Raw genomic sequence first — 19198 nt, 5'->3', positions numbered from 1 at the left:
ATATTAAATCGTCGTGTTGGAGACAAATAGCAGCGAATACGCTAGCAACGCTGGGGAGGAACAACAATTGTTGGATTTGGACGCGACCGCTTTGATGTCGCTGCCAATGAATTCGCTGTATTCGCTCACCTGGGGCGATTACGGCACCAGCCTCGTATCGGCAATCCAATTGTTGCGCTGCCATGGCGACCTCGTCGATTGCACGTTGGCCGCCGGCGGGCGGAGTTTTCCCGCCCACAAGATAGTCCTGTGCGCCGCCTCCCCCTTTCTGCTGGACTTGCTAAAGGTGAGTGCTCGAATCGGAAACACTGCCTAAAACACCTTTCAATAAGAGAGCTTCTACATAACCTCAAACGTGGCGTACAGTTTGTAAACAGAGAAATCCAATCGCAGAAATAGGTTAATGTTTGGAGCGCAGAGAAACTGACACTCGCACGCAAATGCATACATATGTATAAATAAGGCAGATTTACGCTCCGCTCCAAAAGTTGTCTAGAGATTTTTGTACAAGTTTTCCACTGTCAATTGAGTTGAATGAGTGGATCCGCCCCCCGCATTCCCACCGTATCTTGCTTATCAGCTTTTTCTTGTTGCAAAGTTCACCGGAGAACGAGAGAGTGAGACGTAGAGACAGAGCGCATACAGAGAGGGAGAGAGCGAGAGAACCAGTTGGTTCGGTTGAAAGAAAAGTTGTTTTGGCCCCGGTGGTGTAACAGAGAGGGGAGAGCCAAAAGCTGCTGCGCCAACTTTCAGTTCGCATGTGTTAGAGCGAGCGCAAACGAGAGCGCCAAAAGCAGCGCGGCAACTGTTGTAGTTGTTGGATGGTTGGAGCTTTCGTCTTGCCTTTTGGTTCTTGCTGTTGTTGGGTGCACACGAGCGCGACCTCTTTTTTCACAGACAGAACTGTACAGTTGGCACTGGCTAGGGGGGAACTTGAAATATTGGGGGGAACTGGATACATATACCAAGATTTTTTAATTTAAATTTGTATTGATTTTCTTAACCTATTTCCTAAGCTCTAAACCTTTGCATTTTGTTTGTCACTATTTTAGATTGCTAAATTCCAACAAGTCCAACAGCAAACGTCGCTTAATTAAAAGTTCCTGGACTTTGATAGACTTATCTACTTCAAATCTTTATTTAAATTTATAATATAGTGACCAAGTCCAGATTGTACCAAAGATAAGCAAGCCTGTCTGGTGCTTTAAATAGCACCGTCTCCCTCGTATCGAATCAGACCCGTATTCCTAGAAACTAAAGCATTTCATATTAGGAGGGCGCACATTTAAATGGAGCTTGCAACTTTTTCCATTTTTTCATGGGCTGCGTTGCGATACTGTACTTTTTAACCACTCATTTGCATTTCCACTTTAACTTTGGCGCTTTTCCGCCACTCTATCGTTTATTCAAAGTGTGCGCTTAAGTATGAAAGTTGGACCGTCTTCAATGCGTGGCCCTATCGTAATGGAAATACTGACCAAAACAGAGCGCGGCCAGCGAAATGAAAACACCTGATGCGACGCCGGCAGCGGCTACTCTGCGCTTCGCTCCCCCTTATTCTCAGCGCTCCTCATCTCTCCTCTCCTTTCCTGGGCCGTGAAAAAAGTAAACAGAGCGTAATTTTTAAAAACGCCGCTCAGAGCCGTCGTTGGGGAAATGTCAAAAGAAAAAAAAAAAACAAAAAGAACGGGACCAAATGCGGCTGTGAACTCTGCAAGAGTCCGAAATGTACAAGATGTACTGATCTCGTTACACTCACACACGCACGCAAAAACACATGGCGGTCGCTCTTTGTTGCTCTTGCTCCCTCTCCCTTGCTCCCAAGGCAAATGGAATGCAACTCTGAAAAATCGATGAGCGAGACTTTGGTTGGTGGCAGAGTTCAAAGAGCGCAAATGGGAGTGTGGGGATGTGTCATTTGAAGAGATTGGCATTGAATGAAGGGTTGGTGTTGGTTAGGGAGAAGGTAAAGGGAGAGGGGTTGTTTTCTGAGCAATGCTAACTAATTAAATGTTTGGAGCGGGAGCGGGAGAGGACACAGAAGAAGAACAGCTAAGCGCTCTTTCTTTAAGCGCTGCTCTGTTTTCTTTTTCAGCATCTCGAAATCTCAAAATCCTGCTGCAGAATGTGCAGAGCGCGCAAAAGTAAAAGCCGGTTGTCTTTTGTCTGTGTCACTGTGTGCGTGAGCGGAGGAGAGTGTGAGCGACGCGTCGCACCGCGAGTTTCCATTATTTCCATCTCCGTCCGACTGTTTTTGTTATTGTTTTTATTTGGTTTGGCGGACGGACGAACGGGCCTCTCAATTCACGCCAATAATGTGAGACGATTTCAAAACAAACAGAACTCTCTACGATGAAGTTTGAGCCAAGAGAAATGTCGAATGAAGAACCTACGAACATCATAGTGTCAAGAAGTTTTTCTTATAGAACATTTTTTGATTTCAATTAGAAAATTTATATAATATATATTATATATATATATTTTTTTTTGGTTATCGTGCATACCTTAAACAATAAAGGAAATAAATATTTCTAAACCATTTAAAATCAATCCCATTAGTTATGGGACTAGCCATATTACTTCTATAAATGAAAACTTATTAGCTCTAAATAAATTAAATTATATGTGTTTTCTTGATCTTTACAGAATACACCATGCAAGCATCCAGTGGTAATGTTGGCTGGCGTCAATGCGAACGATCTGGAGGCGCTGCTGGAGTTTGTGTATCGCGGAGAGGTGAGCGTGGATCACGCTCAGCTGCCGTCGCTACTGCAGGCTGCCCAGTGCCTGAACATCCAGGGACTGGCCCCGCAGACGGTTACCAAGGACGACTACACCACGCACTCGATACAACTGCAGCACATGATTCCGCAACATCACGACCAAGACCAACTGATTGCCACGATCGCCACGGCTCCACAGCAAACGGTTCATGCCCAGGTGGTGGAGGACATCCATCACCAGGGCCAGATTCTCCAGGCAACGACTCAGACCAACGCAGCAGGACAACAACAGACCATTGTGACAACCGACGCGGCTAAACATGACCAGGCAGTGATTCAGGCTTTTCTTCCGGCACGCAAACGCAAACCACGCGTAAAGAAAATGTCACGTAAGTTAAAATCCGTATTTGCTTTATAAACTCGCAACGTATTATTTAACCATCCGAAACGATAAACACTGACTATAATAATAATATACAATTCTACTTGTGCAGCTACGGCACCGAAAATAAGCAAAGTTGAAGGAATGGACACGATTATGGGCACACCGACCTCTTCACACGGCTCTGGATCCGTGCAGCAGGTGCTTGGCGAAAATGGAGCCGAGGGCCAACTGCTATCATCCACACCGATCATCAAGAGCGAAGGACAAAAGGTAGAGACTATTGTGACCATGGACCCCAACAACATGATACCGGTAACGTCGGCTAATGCGGCAACTGGCGAGATAACACCGGCACAAGGAGCCACTGGCTCATCTGGCGGCAATACAAGCGGCGTCCTATCCACGCCAAAGGCAAAACGTGCTAAACATCCGCCCGGAACAGAAAGTGAGTTTTAATTTCGGTGTATTCACTTGCCGGCTTAAAGTAATTACTAGTTAGAAAGATATTTTTTAGAACGATGCACTTTGTTAGAGCCAGTGAATACTCAATGTACCATTCCACAACGTGTTCCATGAACTAAAGAACGCTATTTTTCCTTTTATAGAACCACGTTCACGATCACAATCTGAACAACCTGCAACTTGCCCCATTTGCTATGCTGTCATTCGTCAATCCCGGAACCTGCGGCGCCATCTCGAGCTGCGGCATTTTGCCAAACCCGGCGTGAAGAAGGAGAAGAAAAGTAAGTCCGGTAACGATACAACCCTAGACTCCAGCATGGAGATGAACACCACGGCAGAGGGCGACAACACAGTGGGCAGTGATGGAGCAGGCGGAGCAGGATCAGCAGGAGGACAATCATCTGGTACGACGCCAACGAGAGTGATATCGAATGCACCGCAGGCCGCGGGGGCGCCGGCCATCCTGGCCCAAGGTGTGCTGCCCCAGCAGCAGCAGCAGCAGCAACTGCAGCAGCAACACCAGCAGCACTTGACAGCAACATTAGCGGGTGGTGGACAGGCATACATCAAACATGAGGGCGGCGGCGGGGGCGGCACTGGGCAGCAGCAGCAACAGCAGGCGGCACAACAGCAGGGCATGCAGAACGTCATACACATTGTTGGCGATCAGGTCTTCATACCGCAGCAGCAACAGCCGCAGTCGCAGTAGCCACCTCCAGCCGAGCCTTCAATCATTCCAACGCACCAACGACACCATCATCCACATTTCCAAAAAACATTAGAAAAAAAAAACAAACAAACAAACACCTTGCATAACACTCACAAAAACGATTTGTAAATAACAATCAGCAAACAAACAAATTCCCCGTGATCTGATCGAATGATTTGTGTTCATTTCCTGTATCATTTTTAATTTTTCCATAATTAATTGCTGCGTAAGTTTATATTTTGCATAACTTTTCAAAATTGCGCTTTTTAACATATAACATTTTCTTATGCAGTATTTTCTTGCATATTGTACTACAGAGAATAGGACAAAAAGAGAGAATTCCGTATGTCTCCACGTAAATGAATACTCGATTAACATACTTAAATAATCTAATTAGTGTCGCAAATAATTGTTGTAAAAATTAATTGTACAATTACAATCGAGGATCGCAATCGGTTTAAGTTTCTCTATTTTAAATATTATATTACAAATTGTTTAATTAATAAAATATTATATATTTTTTTATATAACAAAAACAAAACCCAAATTAATCTCTGCCTGTGGCACGGACTTTAATTTACTGCAATTGGCTGTTTATTATTATTGTTTCTCTTAGTTGCAAGAAAATACTGTTGGTCGATTTCCAAACCTACTAACTTCGTACTGATCTTTGTAATGTTTCGTAATTCCTCTGGAGCAAATCTTGCGGATTTAGAATTGACAATCTGGCTGATAATCGTATTTAAAAGACTTGAATTAACGTTGAATTTTGTTACGTTGTTTTTGTATCTTTTTTAATTAACTACACGTTTGTTTTATTATTTAACAGTTTTTCACTAGATTTTTTTGTTTTTATTATTATTTTTGTTATTTATTGTTTATATTGATTTAAAACAATTATTAATATTTGTTTTGTCTTGCGTTTTTAAGTTTTTTTTAACACCTTTCATCTACACAATCCACACATCTTCATGTCCTCTTTCTGGCTGTAGTCCTAGAAGGCCGCGTTGTTTCTCTATTGGGCCAGAGATGTTGCTGTAGTGTCGTCCTCTCGCTCTGTATTACTCCTACTATCCCCCAGTCTACCTCGGCTAACTCCAGCGGCAGTCTTCTCACCAGCAACTCATTCCTTCCTTGCAGCAACCAGTGGCAAGAAGTCTAGTAGCGGATCCAGCGGTTCAGGCAGTGGGGCACTGAGCTCCAGTGGCAGTGTGCCGCAGGTCCAGACGGTTCAATCCCTGCACACCTTGCAGGGTGTGCAGGTCAAGAAGGATCCGGATGCCCAGCAGCAGCAGCAACAGCAACAACAACAGCAACAGCAGCAGCAAGCAATGACAGTGAGCGGTGCGACGGGCGGACAAGTGCAACAACAGGTGCAGCAAGTGCAGCAGCAGGTCCAGCAGCAACAGCAGCAGCAGCAACAACAACAACAGCTGCAACATCACCAAATCATAGACTCGTCGGGCAACATTACAACAGCAACAACGAGTGCTCAAGCGGCAGCTGCCGCACAGCAACAGGCGGCTGGCCAGCAGCAGCAACTGGTGGCACAATCCGATGGCAGCGAGAGTGGAGCTCCGCTTTCGATTGCCCAGGTGCAGACGCTGCAGGGCCATCAGATCATAGGCAATTTAAATCAGGTGAATATGACTGACTTTCAACAACAACAACAGCAGCAACAGCAGCAGCAGCAGCAACAACAGCAGCAGCAGCAGCAACAACAACAACAACAACAACAACCGCAACAGCAAACACAACAGACGCTCTGATCGGACCGAAGTCATAGATCCACCTTGTACTATTCTATACGATTATTAATTTGGGTTTTTGCTAAACGCTTTAAATATTCTCTTTGCGGAATGCGTAGACGAATTCTAAATTAGTTTTAGAAAGCCAGAAAGGCATATTTAGTTGTTTACCATTTTGTTGTGCAATCTTATGACTTTAAATGTTGTTTTACCCCTCCTACAACTTATTTTGTTGCTAGATAAATGCTTAAGTGCTCTATGGTTATTGGAAATTACGTGCATATTTTACATACTTTATAAATATTATCATTTTATATGGTTTTACAAATGTCCCAATGCTAGAGGACCTCTAGTCACTTTGAAGTCCTGCAGATCAGTAAACATCTTAATCCAACAAGGATCCCTTGCTCACGTCCATGTTTTGGCCATGAACGAATGCACCTTGATTAAATAATAATAATTAAATAATAAACAATAAGTATACAAATCCTTGATTTACAAAGATTTACTTAAGCAGCTCAAAAGTAATTGATCTGATCAAAAGAGAGTTCGCTCAACAAGGTTTTTAAAAACCCGCCCACCAACAACCACTTAAGTAATCAATCAACCAATCAATCAATCAACTCGATATCTCTGCTTTCGTTTTTGTTTAAGAATTAGGCGTTCTATGTTTAAATTGAACCAATTTTATATGTATATTACTTAATTTTAATAGTTGCAAATTTTTCCTAAAATTTAGACCCCGTTTCGCCAGTTTGGGAAGATGAAATATATTCCTGGAAACTATGATTTAATTGTATAAATTTGAACGAAAGGTTATATTTCATCTACCTAAACTGGTAGAATTATTGTTAGTCTTCTTACACACCTAAATAAAATCTAATTTTATTTAAAACAAATTACAAAAAATAAGTTTAATAAAACAAAACCTTTTCAAACAAAATTATTATTAGTATTTTCTTTTGTTTTTCGCTTTTCGGTGATGGATCTTTTTGATTTAATTATTCAATTAATATACTCATAATCCCTTTGGCAACCAACACTACCATTTAATTAAGTATTTTTGTAATTACTAGCATGAATGAACATTTTAAATATTTCTTGTATATTAGTTTTTTGCTTTTACTGATTGCAGTACGGCTGACCAAAAAAATGAAGACAGAAACTTAATGAAAAATCAAATAGTGACTATGACACTTTACACACCAGCAATGGATACTCACCAACACCACATACATTCTGCACTGCAGTTTACACCATTTTGCAACACATGAGCAATCATTAACAAATCGTTTTTATCTTGTCTTCTCTTTCTTGCTGCCACGTTAATAACAACTAAACGTCATCTAACCAATCAAATGCAATACATCTGTGTGTAAAAACTAAACATTCATGCATCCAACAACAAATCAAAATCATTAAAAAAAAAAAAACAGGGCAACAACAAGAACATTTTGGTAAAGAAGGTTTTCATTTTGAAAGGCGGTAATAATACGTAATGATGATCCAACGATATGTCCAGCGGCCCTGGAGGAGGAGGAGGAGAAGGTGGAGGCGGCGGCAGCGGGCAGCAGCAGCATAACACCAGCAGCTCGAGCAGCAACAATTGCGGCACGGCAGCAGCAACTCAACTGAGCAGCAGCAACAACAGCAGGAGCATCACACCAGCAACATCGACATCATCGACTGGAACTGGAACAGGAACGACATCCACGCTGCAGCGTCGTATACTGCGCGGTCATGCAGCGCAGACGACCAGCGGCGAACGTGTCCTGCTCATCAACTATGTGCCACAATCGGGAGCATCAGCCACCGCATCCACTCAGAGTACTTCTCAATTGCCCACCCGTAAGATACTCCAGGCCAGAGCCTCGGCGGCAGCAGCAGCGGCGGCAGCATCATCGTCATCATCTGGTGGCGGAGGAACCGGAGCTTCATCCTCCTCGCCACCAACCACGCCAGCTGTTTCGTTTGCCGGACTGGGCTCCGAGGTGACGGTCACCTTGACGCGCACAAATCAGCGCGCTAGCGTGACCAGTGTCACTGCCGCCGGTCATATTGTTCGAAATCAGCAAGCCACAACCTATCATCAGAGCACCAACACCGCCAGCACAGCATCGACCCCAAGTGGCACGTCGGCGATCCATGAGCACATGGCCACATCAACGTCGCCACCGCCATTGGTGTTCACCCATCATCCACATCATCACCACAGTCAGCAGCAGCAGCAGCATGAGTATCACCAAGAGCACCAGTTGGTGGATCACCATCAGTTGGATCAGGAGCACATAATCATAGATCATCACCAACAGACGGAGGATGATCAGTTGATCGAATACGACGATAGCGGAACGATCGAGGAGCAGCATCAACAGTTGCAAATGCAGGAGGATTTGCAGCAACAGCAGCCACATCATGAAGTTGTCCAAGAGGTGTATCTCCAGTAGGAGCGATTAGTGCTAAGCCGTAGTGAAATAAGTTTTAGCCACTCTATATAGAATTTTGGGACACCCAAAATGTGTGCAGAAGCAGAATCGAATTGGACAAAGCTTTAATTTGGAATTTTTTCTAAAAATGTATCTGTATCCCTAAGTTTTTTACCCATTTAAATTTATATTTATAATCACCTGTTTCAATTGCACACATTTTGAGGATTACCAATTGAGATAGTGTACATAAATACAAACTTATTAATAATCTTAGAATCGTGGAATTTTTAGAAAACCATGTCTCAATTTGTATATAATTTTCGGACAAGTAGAAAAATATTTTCGAATGAAAGTATTAATCGCAAATGAATCACATTGAAGTAAAAATTCAATCAATTACGAGTTAATAAAGATTATTTTTGTACTATACAAATACCGCTTCTAGATACTTGCTAGTTGAGAAAAATGCGGATATATATAATAACCTTTGACGATCTATTCAATAAGCTATTGTCAGTTAAAGATCAAAACAAACAGCAATCGTAATCAATTGTATGATATATACACTTCAATGTAGAGCAACAAACTTCGCACATAATACGCATGTATCTATGGATCAATTCAACTCTGATTGTTCGAAAACTGTTTGATAACGATGGCCCTTTGGATTACATTGCAAATAGAGCGATGAGTATCTGTTCTGTAGGAGAAACATATTCAAGCAACCCAGTATTTGGGGCCAAGGCAATAAAGTGAGCCGGTTTGTGTACTGAAAGAAACATAAAAAACATGTGCACTTGTTTTTATGGGGGTGCAAAAGTTAGTTAGCAATGAAACTCAGTTGCGATTTGTATTGTTTTATCTATTTATTGTTTGTTGCCTTTGTAACGGTTGCCTATACACAATGTTGTTTTCTAATATACAAAAAGCCATTTAACAGCTATCTCTTTTAACTATTTACAATTTTTATTACTTTTTTTTACAAGTAGCAAACTAAAAAGCTACAAAAATTACGTACTACCTTGCGTTTTCTTTATATTTAATTTACACGTTGCGGTTACCATTTAAAATGTCTGTCCTACGATTGGAAAGCTTTAATTGGGGCGCTTGGAGGTTTTTGAATACACAATTTGTAATTTGTAATTGAATTGCAATATCTACAAAAATGTTTAATTTCATTAGCATGTAATCAGGCACTAGCTAGACAATGTTTTTCTTTAATTGCAGCTATTTTAAATAATTTTTTGTTTGATTTCTCCTGTTCTCTTTAAGATAAAAATGTCTTAAAATGCAATTTGAAAAGATTATTGTTCCAAGTTATCTTATAACACTTTTGGACCTGCATAATGTTGGTTTATAGTTTTTGTTTAACTTTTCTGTTTTAAGCATTTTGAACTTTGCATCAGTTTAAGTTCTTTGATTAATTAGTTGTTTAAAGTTCTCGTTCACTTTTGCAAATCTATTCAATTTTTAAGTACCAATTTTTGTTTCTCACTTCTCTAGTAGCAGCTGAAAAATGATCGCAGAACATAGCTAATCATTAGATATTATCTGGCAATTATAACTATAATGTCTATTATGTCAGTGTTTTTTCTTTTATCAATGTTTATGTTATGTTGCACAATTATTGCCCTGATTATTTGGCACTTTTCATTAGGCGACTGCTGGCAAAACATTCGCCAAAGAAGCGATCTAATGAATGATACAAATGGGGTCGCACATTGGACAGTCCATGATCCTCGTCAGCGTAGCTCTAAAAGATTACAAAATTGTTAAGAAAAATCCTTTTGAGCCCAGCTCTTTGGTTTTATACTCACAATCTGCTTGAAGAGAATATCTTGACGCTCCAGATTCTTGGCCAATATCATGGCCTGCTGGTAGTGCACATTATCATCCAGTGTGCCATGTACCAGGAGGTACTTCTTTCCCCTCAGCTTCACGGCCATTGTGCTCAGTCTAGAGTTGGCATAGCCCAGCTCATTCGTGTTGGGAAGACCCATATAGCGCTCTGTGTAAATGGAGTCTGTTGCGAAAAGTATACAACTTTAGTTAAGTCAAATATCTAAGGGTTGCGTTAGACCCACCATAGTAAGCCCAATCCGTGACTGGAGCTATCGAGGCTGCACACTTGAACACCTTGGCTTCATCATTGGCCAGAGCCATGGCAGCTGCGTAGCCACCATATGACCAGCCCCAAATGCCAACGTGATCGGGATCAATGTAGTTGAACAGCTGGGAGAGTTTTCTAAAAACAAGAGACAAGTTTAAATAATAATTAGTCGTTGATCATTACTTTTTGCTAAAGTTTGTACTTCTTTTTCGAATTACTTACTGAGTTACGTTGATCTGATCGCTGATCTCCACGGTGCCCAACTTTAAGTAGATGGCATGGAGTAGACTCTCTCCACGGAGTCCGGAGCCACGACCATCGATCTTGGCATAGATCACAGACTGATTGGAGCTCAAATATGTGCCCCAGTCCACCATCCATTTGTTGGTAACCTAAAATATTTTAAATTTTGTAATGCTAGCAAACTTCTTAGAACTTTAGCTGAACTTACAGAATAGGAATCTGGGCCACCATAGACATCCACAAGCATGGGATACTTGGTTGCGCCACTTGTGTCCAAGTTGGGAGGCAGCTGGAGGAGCACCTTTGCCTGGAAGCCGCCGTCAATGTCTACGGTTAGGATTTTGTGGGAAGGCAGAGCCACGCCCTTCAGCTTGGCACGCAGGCTTTCATTGGTTTCCCAGTCGAGGACTTTAGAGATGACAACTTGAGCTAAACAACAAGAATAAATATTAAAAAATAAAAAAACCATTATTATTAAATGTAGTTTTGTACTTACAGTTCTCATATTTCCACTCGTATATATGGGTTGTGGGAATTCCAGGTCCCTGAGAGGTGATCACAATGTGGTTATTGTCATTGAACGTGGCCGAGAAGTAGTTCTGTTGCACATCCCCGGACTTGATAAGATTGCACGTGAGGCACTTGGGACTCTGCTTGGCCAGTGCCCGAATGGCGTACAGATGCAGCTGCTCGGGATGATCCTCTGTGTTGGCCGTGTAGAAGATGATGTCGGTCTTTCCGTCCCAGTGGAGGATGCTGTCCACCACATACTTGCCCTCGGTCAGGGGCTCCAGAGCTTGTGGCTCGGCACTGGCCACCGTGGAGCTCAGGAGCTGGACGTGCTTATATTTGTTGTGCGGCAGGACGAAGGCCAGACGGGATCCATTGCGGTTACGGAACGGAGCGGTATAGAGATCAACCCAACCAGTCTCCGATATTGCACTATAAATCTGCGGAGCAAAAAAGATATTATTTTAAATAATTTTAACTAATTTTTACAATACTTCAACATTGAACTATTTACTTTATCAGTAGTTATACTTTTTTAAATTATAAAAAAATTTACTTACCACTTTCCTGTTGAGTCCGTCGAAGGTGACGACATAGGCGGCATTTTGGATGCGGTTCATCCAGATGGACAGAACGTTGTCATCGTCCACCCAACTGACCACGGTGACGATGTAGTCCGTTTCCGTGTTGAGGGCCGGCGGAACCGGCATCACGGTCACGAAATCTCCACCGGCAACGGCTCTCTTTAGATCGACCATCACCAGTTCCACCCGCGGATTCGAGGATCCAGCCTTCGGATAGGCAATAACCTGATGCAGTGGATACTGATAGCGCAAATCTCCGGCATCTCCGTAGTAGGGGAAATTGATCAGGTGAGTGGACGAATCGTCGAACTTGATGAAGGCCAATTGGGTGCCCGAGGGATTGAACCAGGTGGCCACATTGGAGCTGAATACCTCCTCCTCGTACACCCAATCGGGAATGCCATTCAGTATACCCGCTTGTTCATCGCTAGTGATGGCAATCTCCTGCGCCAAAGCACTCTCCTTGTAGTACAGATTCCGATCGTAATTGATCACAAGGGCATTCCCCACCGGTGACCATTGGACCATGCTCAGGTAGCGCTGCTCATTTTGGATGTTTAACGTGGTCAATGTTTTTGTGTTCAGATTGTACAGATCGTACTCCGCTAGGAAGCTGTACCGGAAGTTCTTCTTGTAGTTCTTTGCCAGCAAAAGGAACTCCCCATCGGCGGACTTTTCGTACAGGACATAAAAGTGCGCATTTTCCAGCAGGATGGAATGTTCACCCGTCTTGGCATCGAACTCCATGATGGACTGTATATAATATTTAGATAATAATTCTCATACAACTTGTACCCCTATTATGTTAAACCTACCGAATTCTCCTTGTAAATGAGACTGTTTCCATTGCTCCAGCTGCCGTTGAATCGCTTGGCATATAGTTGACCATTCAGCACATCCTCCAGATTGATGGCATTGTTTGAGTCTGGGTCGGAGTCGTCGGCATCCTTTTCGTCCGTCCGGAGAATGAAAACCAGGGCCGTGGCCAACAGAGCAAGCGCTATGACCGTGGTCACAACAGTCAGGATGATCCGCACCCGGCGCTTTTTCTCCTTGGTATGCATTAGATTCTAAGTAAAGTAAAAATTTTAAAATTATTAATATCATATTTATCTGAAGGTGGTATTATTCGAAATTATAATTTATAATAATAATCATAATTTCTCAAGGGGAATAAGTTAGTTTTCTAAGTTAGTTACGTTGACTTTTTCCACAAGTTTTAATCAACATCCGAGTTTACCACAACAAATTCGGAAGTAAAATAATTAAAGTACATTTCCATACAAAGCGAATGCACTTTCGAAATGTTAACCCATGAGTTCGTTAACCCCTTTTTCTATGCCGGGAAATCGGATCCTATTTTGAATGGCCCACCACCATTCCTCGTTTTCCATTCACATTTCTATGTAATCAGGCACATTTCTTCTGCGCTGACCAAAAAGCGCAACTTGGCCAGCCCAGATAATAAGGCTTGAACGAAATGCGCACTGTGGCCAATTTGGGTACAATCTTTTGCCAAATCAGCGGCTCCAGGCACGTATATGCTTATATACATCACTTGATGAGGAAAGTGACGTTGCGCATGCGCAATGAATCTTTCTTTCTCATTCATACCCATTCACTCGACGTGTTTCCACTCAAATCTCGCGAAAGCAAAACAAAATGCATAAGATATGAAAGAAGATATTGGGGATAGAGTTATGTACATATGTATATACCTTTTATAGGGAGAGGGACGGCAGCCAAATGAGTGAGCGAAGTGTGGAGCGAAAATGAAAGTAGTTTTTTGTTAACCAGCTTCAGACTGGGTCGACGATAACTGGTTTATGCTCTGGTCAGTATACTGATCATATACATATATATATATATTTAGGTGGAATAGGTGTTAAAAGGGGGGAAAGGGGATACCCAGTGGCTCGGCAATTGCTGCGTGACGTAAGTGAATAAAACCACTTATGGCTTTTTTCGTATCGAGTACATTTTGTTGGACTTGTCTGCGGTGTTTCGCCTATTTGTATTTTTTACATAATTTTACATTACGCGACTAAGTAATTGCTGTTGTCCACACCCAAAAAAGACAAAGAAATTCAGCGCTTTTGTTTCAGTTTTTCACTTATATATTCAGATAGACTTCGATGCGATAATTGAGCTGTTGAAATATATCATTAGGCGAACTGCTTTTGGATTTTATTTATTTATGTTTTCCTTTTTTTGACGAATCATGTCAACAGATTTGCGGCATGACGGTTTCTTGTCAAGACTTAATGGGATTTATTGGTTGGAGCTGAAGGTTGGGGAATGAGAACCATAGTTCAATTGTGGTTATGTATTATATGGTCTGTACCTGGTAGCAATGTCGTTTTGGTTGTTTGCACTGTTTATTCAATTAAGAATTGGGGACAATAAATCTGATACCAACTCAATTCATATAGACGAAATAACATAAATAAAAATACTATTCGCGGAAATCAAACATTAAGAGGGCTTATAAATTGGATTTATAATTTAATTATATATGTAATTTAACACTTTAACTTGTATCTCAGAAAACGCTGAAATACTAAATATTAGTAGTATTAGAAGTACATTATTATTCTCGCCTGCACAGTAGATGCTATTTATTGACGTGGCCAACACTAATAATAGTATCATATTGAACACAGAACCAGAATTCTGGAAACCCCACTCATTATATAACAAGCACGACTGCACCTTTGGCATTCTCACATTTTCAGATGTATACACACTGTGCATACATTAAATACCTGCACTTTGTAGAAGCTTTGCGAAAATCCACGACCAAAATGGCAAAAGCCAAAGGATAGAGTCGAAATTGTTCTCGTTCTTTTTTTTCGGAAATCAACGACACGTGTAGGGGATTCCCCACTGACCACGTAGCCAATCCCCAAATCTCTGGGATAATATATAGCCCTATGGAGGCACAACTGGCAACGTCAAAGACATGTTAGTTAGAAGTTTGCAGCATTTTATATGCTTCCGCATCGCATATGTACACAGAATTTATGGTTCCTCTTGGATTTCATTGCGATGGGAATTTGGGTTTCTGAATTCGCAACTTTATTCAAATTGCGAGTGGATTTTTGTTGTGCCAATTCGTTAATTAGTTTTCTTTATTTGTCTATGTGAAGTTAGTAAGCTAGAAACATTTTGAAAAGTTTAAATATTAACTAAGGAAATATGTACTTAAAGAAAGATAAAATCTGGTGATGAAACATAAAAAATCCTTAATAATAAGTATAAACTAAAAAAATAATATAAAATATAAATATGATATAATAAATATATTATTTTTATATATAATATATATATTTTTTGTATATAAATATAATAATAAAAAAATAAAAATAAAATAATTAATAAAATTAATAAAATATGTATATAAAAAAAAAATATACACATAGCGTTATTATTGCTAACATATATCAACTCGTGTATATTCACACTTCTTTAAGGATTCCCGAGAGATCACTTCATCTTCGACATAAATAGAGACATCCTGATACGCCTGGTTCCGTTCATAAAATTGTATCCATCGGCGCAACGCTTGGCCAACTCCAATCATATCGATGACCATTCAGAATTTTTTTTTCGGCTTGATTGTTTGGGGATTTCCCATTGAATTCGGTGCACAATGTGGCGCAATTAGTCAGCTACCTGTACTCAACTCACACGCTACTTCCCAGACTTCGTCGATTGATTAAATAAATATGAAACTAAAAGGTTTTTGAGAGCACAGTTCTCGCTTGATCCCTTAGCGGAACACTAATCGTTTGCTGGACTTCCGGCAATTGGTTGCAGTTTCCACCAGCCAAGTGGAACGGGGGCTTTTCCATCCGTGTTGCACCACATGTCGTATACTTGTTAAGCTTCGCTTTTTGTTTAGCCTCTTATATTGGCATGTTGCTGTCAGGACATAATCGCCATGACGTGAGAGGCTTGACAACTATTCAAGGACTACATTCCAATCCCCTTAGACAGGACAACACAGAAAAAATTGATGACCCCTTGTCTGGCTGAGTTTTTCGTGCCTTTTTGGGTTTGTTGTTCGTTTGGCTTTTCATTAAACCGGCACGAAATTAATTAATTTGTCTTGTCATGGGTGTGTTTAGTCCTTGGGGCTTCCTTTTTCTCCTACTTTTTATTTTGCTAATTGTGCACACATTTTAGCGTGTTTAACTAATGAGCCACACACATCGTAAGTTGAGCTTGGGTGCTAAACATAATTACTTGGCTCCAGTGGAAATTGAGTTTAGTTTAGTTAGTGATTAAGGCGTGCGAGAGCGAAAAGTCTTGTATTTAACATAGAAGCATTGAAAAGGAATAAATGTTTTTACAAAGAAGACCTCATAAGAATAATCCAATTTAAATTTAAATTCCCTAAGCAGATCCCTTCAATGTTGAGCATTTATTATTATGAATATAATTCACTTAAAATTTACTCTATTTGAATTGAAAGTGCTCTGCTATCATATGTAGTACATCATAGCACCATATGGCATTGACTACCATCAGTCTGTCCTTCATTGACCACCTGTTGATGGGAAACCACAGAGTGATAAGGGAGGACACCCACGTCCACTCCCATCGAACCACAAACGCTCCCACAGTTTCGATTGATGTATTAGCTGCTCATTGCTCCATTCATCTTGTGTTTATCAGAATGGCCATTGTGGTCAATCAGCGGCTCATTTTCGCACTCATGAACAAATCAATTTAATTACTGAGCTCGCCGGGCATTCAAACACATCGCCAAATGTTGGCCAATTGGCAGTGTTTAGCGCTTGTGTTTGCATTAGAGTTGACAGTTTGGATTTATATGCCCAATATTTTGTTAAAAAAGTGCTTTAATTTTTAGCAATTGTAGTCTGGTAGTCACTGGGTGTGTCAACCAAGTTGATGAATAAATAATTAATTAGTTTTGAGAAAGATGAAAGACGTACTTAACTCTTTCAAATATCAATTCTACATTATTCAATGCTCAAAATTTTAAATAATTTGTTAATAACAATAAGTACAACTAAATGGATAGATGGTAAAACTCAGCTCGCTTAGAACACTTTGGAGCAGAAACCGCAATTTGCTGCACTTGTGTGCCTCCTTTATGCCTTACCATGTCTTGGAAACCTGGTCATCTCTGATTCCCTGTCTTACCTTGAACCGCGACATGCCCTCCCCGAAGCTGCCGGCACTGGTCCCGTCGTCGTCCTCCAGACTGCTCCCTCCGCCCAGCATGGACTCGTGCAGCTTGGCGCTCGAACGTCGCCCCACCGCGGCCTTGTAGTAGTAGGGCGGATGCTGGTGGCGTCCCACGCCTCCGCCCCCAGCCACGCCCACATTGGCGGCGGTATTGCTGGCGGTGGCGGTGGCGATGACTGAGTCCTCGTAGCCCATCAGTTCGATGGACGGATGCTCGCATTTGCAGCGGTGCGGCGGTGTGCGATGTCCATGCTGGTGGTGCGGATGCGGATGTGGATGGATGTGGGAGTGGAGAGAGTGCGGATGTTGCTGTTGCTGTTGCTGCTGCTGCTGTCTGTTGCTGCCATTGTGGTGGCTGTGACTGTTGCTGCCACTTTGATGGGGCGGCTGTGGTGGCGGCGGTATGTCTGCGGGTGTTATATAGATTTTGCCACCCAGATTTTCGCCACCCGTCTGCTTGCTGGGCCAATGGAACTCATCGAATTCGCTGGAGCTGTTGGTCAGTTGATGTTGCAGCTGCTGATGTTGCTGCTGATGCTGCTGCTGCTCCCATTGCAATTGTCTTTGCTGCTGTCGCAGGCAGCTCTGTTGTTGTTGGTGGTGCTGCTGATGTTGCTGCTGTTGCTTGTGGAAGCGATAATAATGATGATGTGCAGCTGCATTGGCAGTGGTTGGCAGATGAAACTTGTTGTTTTATTTTTTTATTTTTCGGCGGGGAGAAAAGGAACACACACATAAAATTGGTTTGTGGACAGCATCCTGTTAAATCGCTTTCCCCGCAGGGATACTCCATATTGGTGGACATGGGTGGTCGTGTGCTTTTGTGGGTGGTTGTAAGGCTCAAAGCAACGGCAAAAACAAATTGTGGCAGGAACAAAGGGGCAAGCGGTAACTACAAGACGGAACACAACACAAAGGATACAAAACAACGTGGCAGATTTATATTCCAACCTCTGAACGGCTGCATAACATAAAAGGGTTTTTAATAGGATTGCAAGTACGACTCCTGAGAGTTCTAAAAGCAATTTTTATCTTAGAAAAAAGTGCAGTATTGAGTTATCGTAAAAACAAAAGGAAAAGTGATAACATGTTATCAGCAAATATTTATGTAAGCTTCTATTAAAACGATTTTAGAAATGTAGTTTATTTAACTTCAAATCATGATGTCAACATAATAAGAACAACTACATTAAAACACTCTTCTTTTTACTTTTAACTTAAAAAAATATTAACAAATTTCATAGACATATTTCTTAGGAATCGTTTACATGAAACAATGGTTTCCATAACTATCTAAACATAAATGTTATACAATAGTTCTTAAAAACTAGTTAATATCTCTGTTGGTAAAACATGCAAGAAAGTAAAACTTGTTTTTTTAATGCACGATAATAACCACTGTGGACTTGGTACAACTAAACTTAGCTAGTGAACACAAAGTTTGGCCAACTGCTTTGGTTCACTCAACATTTTTACCTCAACAAATTAGATCAACAGCAATTCTTAAATCCCCCATCGGGAAAACCACGAAAACTAAGTTATGAAATGAAATTTGCGCCAAAGTCGGGTTAAAGTAAATAACAAAGTCAAACTTGAACGAGCCAAAAACTATGGCAGTGCGCTCCAAAAAGAAAAAACCATACCAAAAATCCATATAAAACGAAATAGAGGGAAAAAAGCCAAAAAAAAAAAAAAAAACAAAGAAAAATGGACCGAGTGAGATTTTGCGCCAAATACATTAGCTCGATTTGGTTTGGCGAGTGCGGTGCTCACCGCAATTATTTAATTACACTATTGCACTACGTAAACCAACCTATCGCAACCGAATCACCCCACCCCGCATCATCCTTTCGGTTCCTGGGCAACTCCCGCCGGATTTTGGGTTTAATCAAAGAGCCAACCAAGTCAAGCTCAACACAAAGACCGGTCCGAACGGTTGAACGAAACTTTTGTTGCAACTTTTCGGTGCAGCCAAGCAAATCGAGGCGCGACCTCTGAACCCTGCCATGCGGGAGGGGGATGGGGTACGGGGATAGGTGCAGTATAGTAAAAGAGTTGAGGGGACAATTGAAGAGGAG

The 19198-nt window shown here is 41.5% G+C and overlaps 3 protein-coding genes and 1 long non-coding RNA gene across 10 annotated transcripts in view; 2 read left to right on the top strand and 2 right to left on the bottom strand.

Moving 5' to 3' along the window:
* The first annotated feature begins 83 nt into the window (after nucleotides 1–83).
* On the top strand, nucleotides 84–7719 carry LOC6738064 (transcription factor GAGA). Of its 4 annotated transcripts, none has more exons than XM_016169546.3 (6): nucleotides 84–286; nucleotides 2647–3112; nucleotides 3218–3553; nucleotides 3714–3851; nucleotides 5420–5919; nucleotides 7464–7719. In XM_016169546.3, the coding sequence occupies exons 1-6, from the start codon at nucleotides 95–97 to the stop codon at nucleotides 7524–7526; spliced, it is 1695 nt and encodes a 564-aa protein (XP_016031889.1). In that variant the 5' UTR covers nucleotides 84–94; the 3' UTR covers nucleotides 7527–7719. The 4 variants fall into 4 exon arrangements, with proteins under 4 accessions (XP_016031889.1, XP_016031890.1, XP_016031888.1 ...); XM_016169547.3 differs by having other exon boundaries at nucleotides 3714–3974; XM_016169545.3 differs by having other exon boundaries at nucleotides 5420–7477.
* Nucleotides 1110–2376, bottom strand: LOC27209023. Its single transcript, XR_001601145.3, has 2 exons — nucleotides 1343–2376; nucleotides 1110–1254 (listed from the first exon to the last, which is right to left on the bottom strand). It is a non-coding gene; the product is annotated as an uncharacterized LOC27209023 (long non-coding RNA).
* Nucleotides 7542–9721, top strand: LOC27206225 (uncharacterized protein DDB_G0271670). Its single transcript, XM_039293601.2, has one exon. The coding sequence runs from the start codon at nucleotides 7542–7544 to the stop codon at nucleotides 8472–8474; it is 933 nt and encodes a 310-aa protein (XP_039149535.1). The 3' UTR covers nucleotides 8475–9721.
* LOC6738062 (venom dipeptidyl peptidase 4) overlaps nucleotides 9304–19198 on the bottom strand; it is a 71309-nt gene continuing 61414 nt past the window's right edge. For 2 of the 4 annotated variants that reach the window (XM_016171493.3, XM_044922945.1), the window contains 9 exons: nucleotides 17076–17804; nucleotides 12719–12973; nucleotides 11880–12656; nucleotides 11306–11759; nucleotides 11018–11238; nucleotides 10789–10958; nucleotides 10541–10701; nucleotides 10274–10479; nucleotides 9304–10209 (listed from right to left, as the gene is read on the bottom strand). In XM_016171493.3, the coding sequence (XP_016031881.1) occupies nucleotides 10093–10209; nucleotides 10274–10479; nucleotides 10541–10701; nucleotides 10789–10958; nucleotides 11018–11238; nucleotides 11306–11759; nucleotides 11880–12656; nucleotides 12719–12973; nucleotides 17076–17804 (3090 nt within the window). In that variant the 3' untranslated portion in view covers nucleotides 9304–10092. The remainder of the gene's footprint in view (nucleotides 10210–10273; nucleotides 10480–10540; nucleotides 10702–10788; nucleotides 10959–11017; nucleotides 11239–11305; nucleotides 11760–11879; nucleotides 12657–12718; nucleotides 12974–17075; nucleotides 17805–19198) is intronic. The other 2 variants (XM_016171494.3, XM_016171492.3) reach the window with 1 other exon arrangement.

The sequence above is a fragment of the Drosophila simulans genome, chromosome 3L (genome assembly GCF_016746395.2).
Source record: "Drosophila simulans strain w501 chromosome 3L, Prin_Dsim_3.1, whole genome shotgun sequence".
NCBI classification, from domain to species: Eukaryota; Metazoa; Arthropoda; class Insecta; order Diptera; family Drosophilidae; genus Drosophila; species Drosophila simulans.
This window is presented reverse-complemented; position numbering and strand designations above follow the sequence as displayed.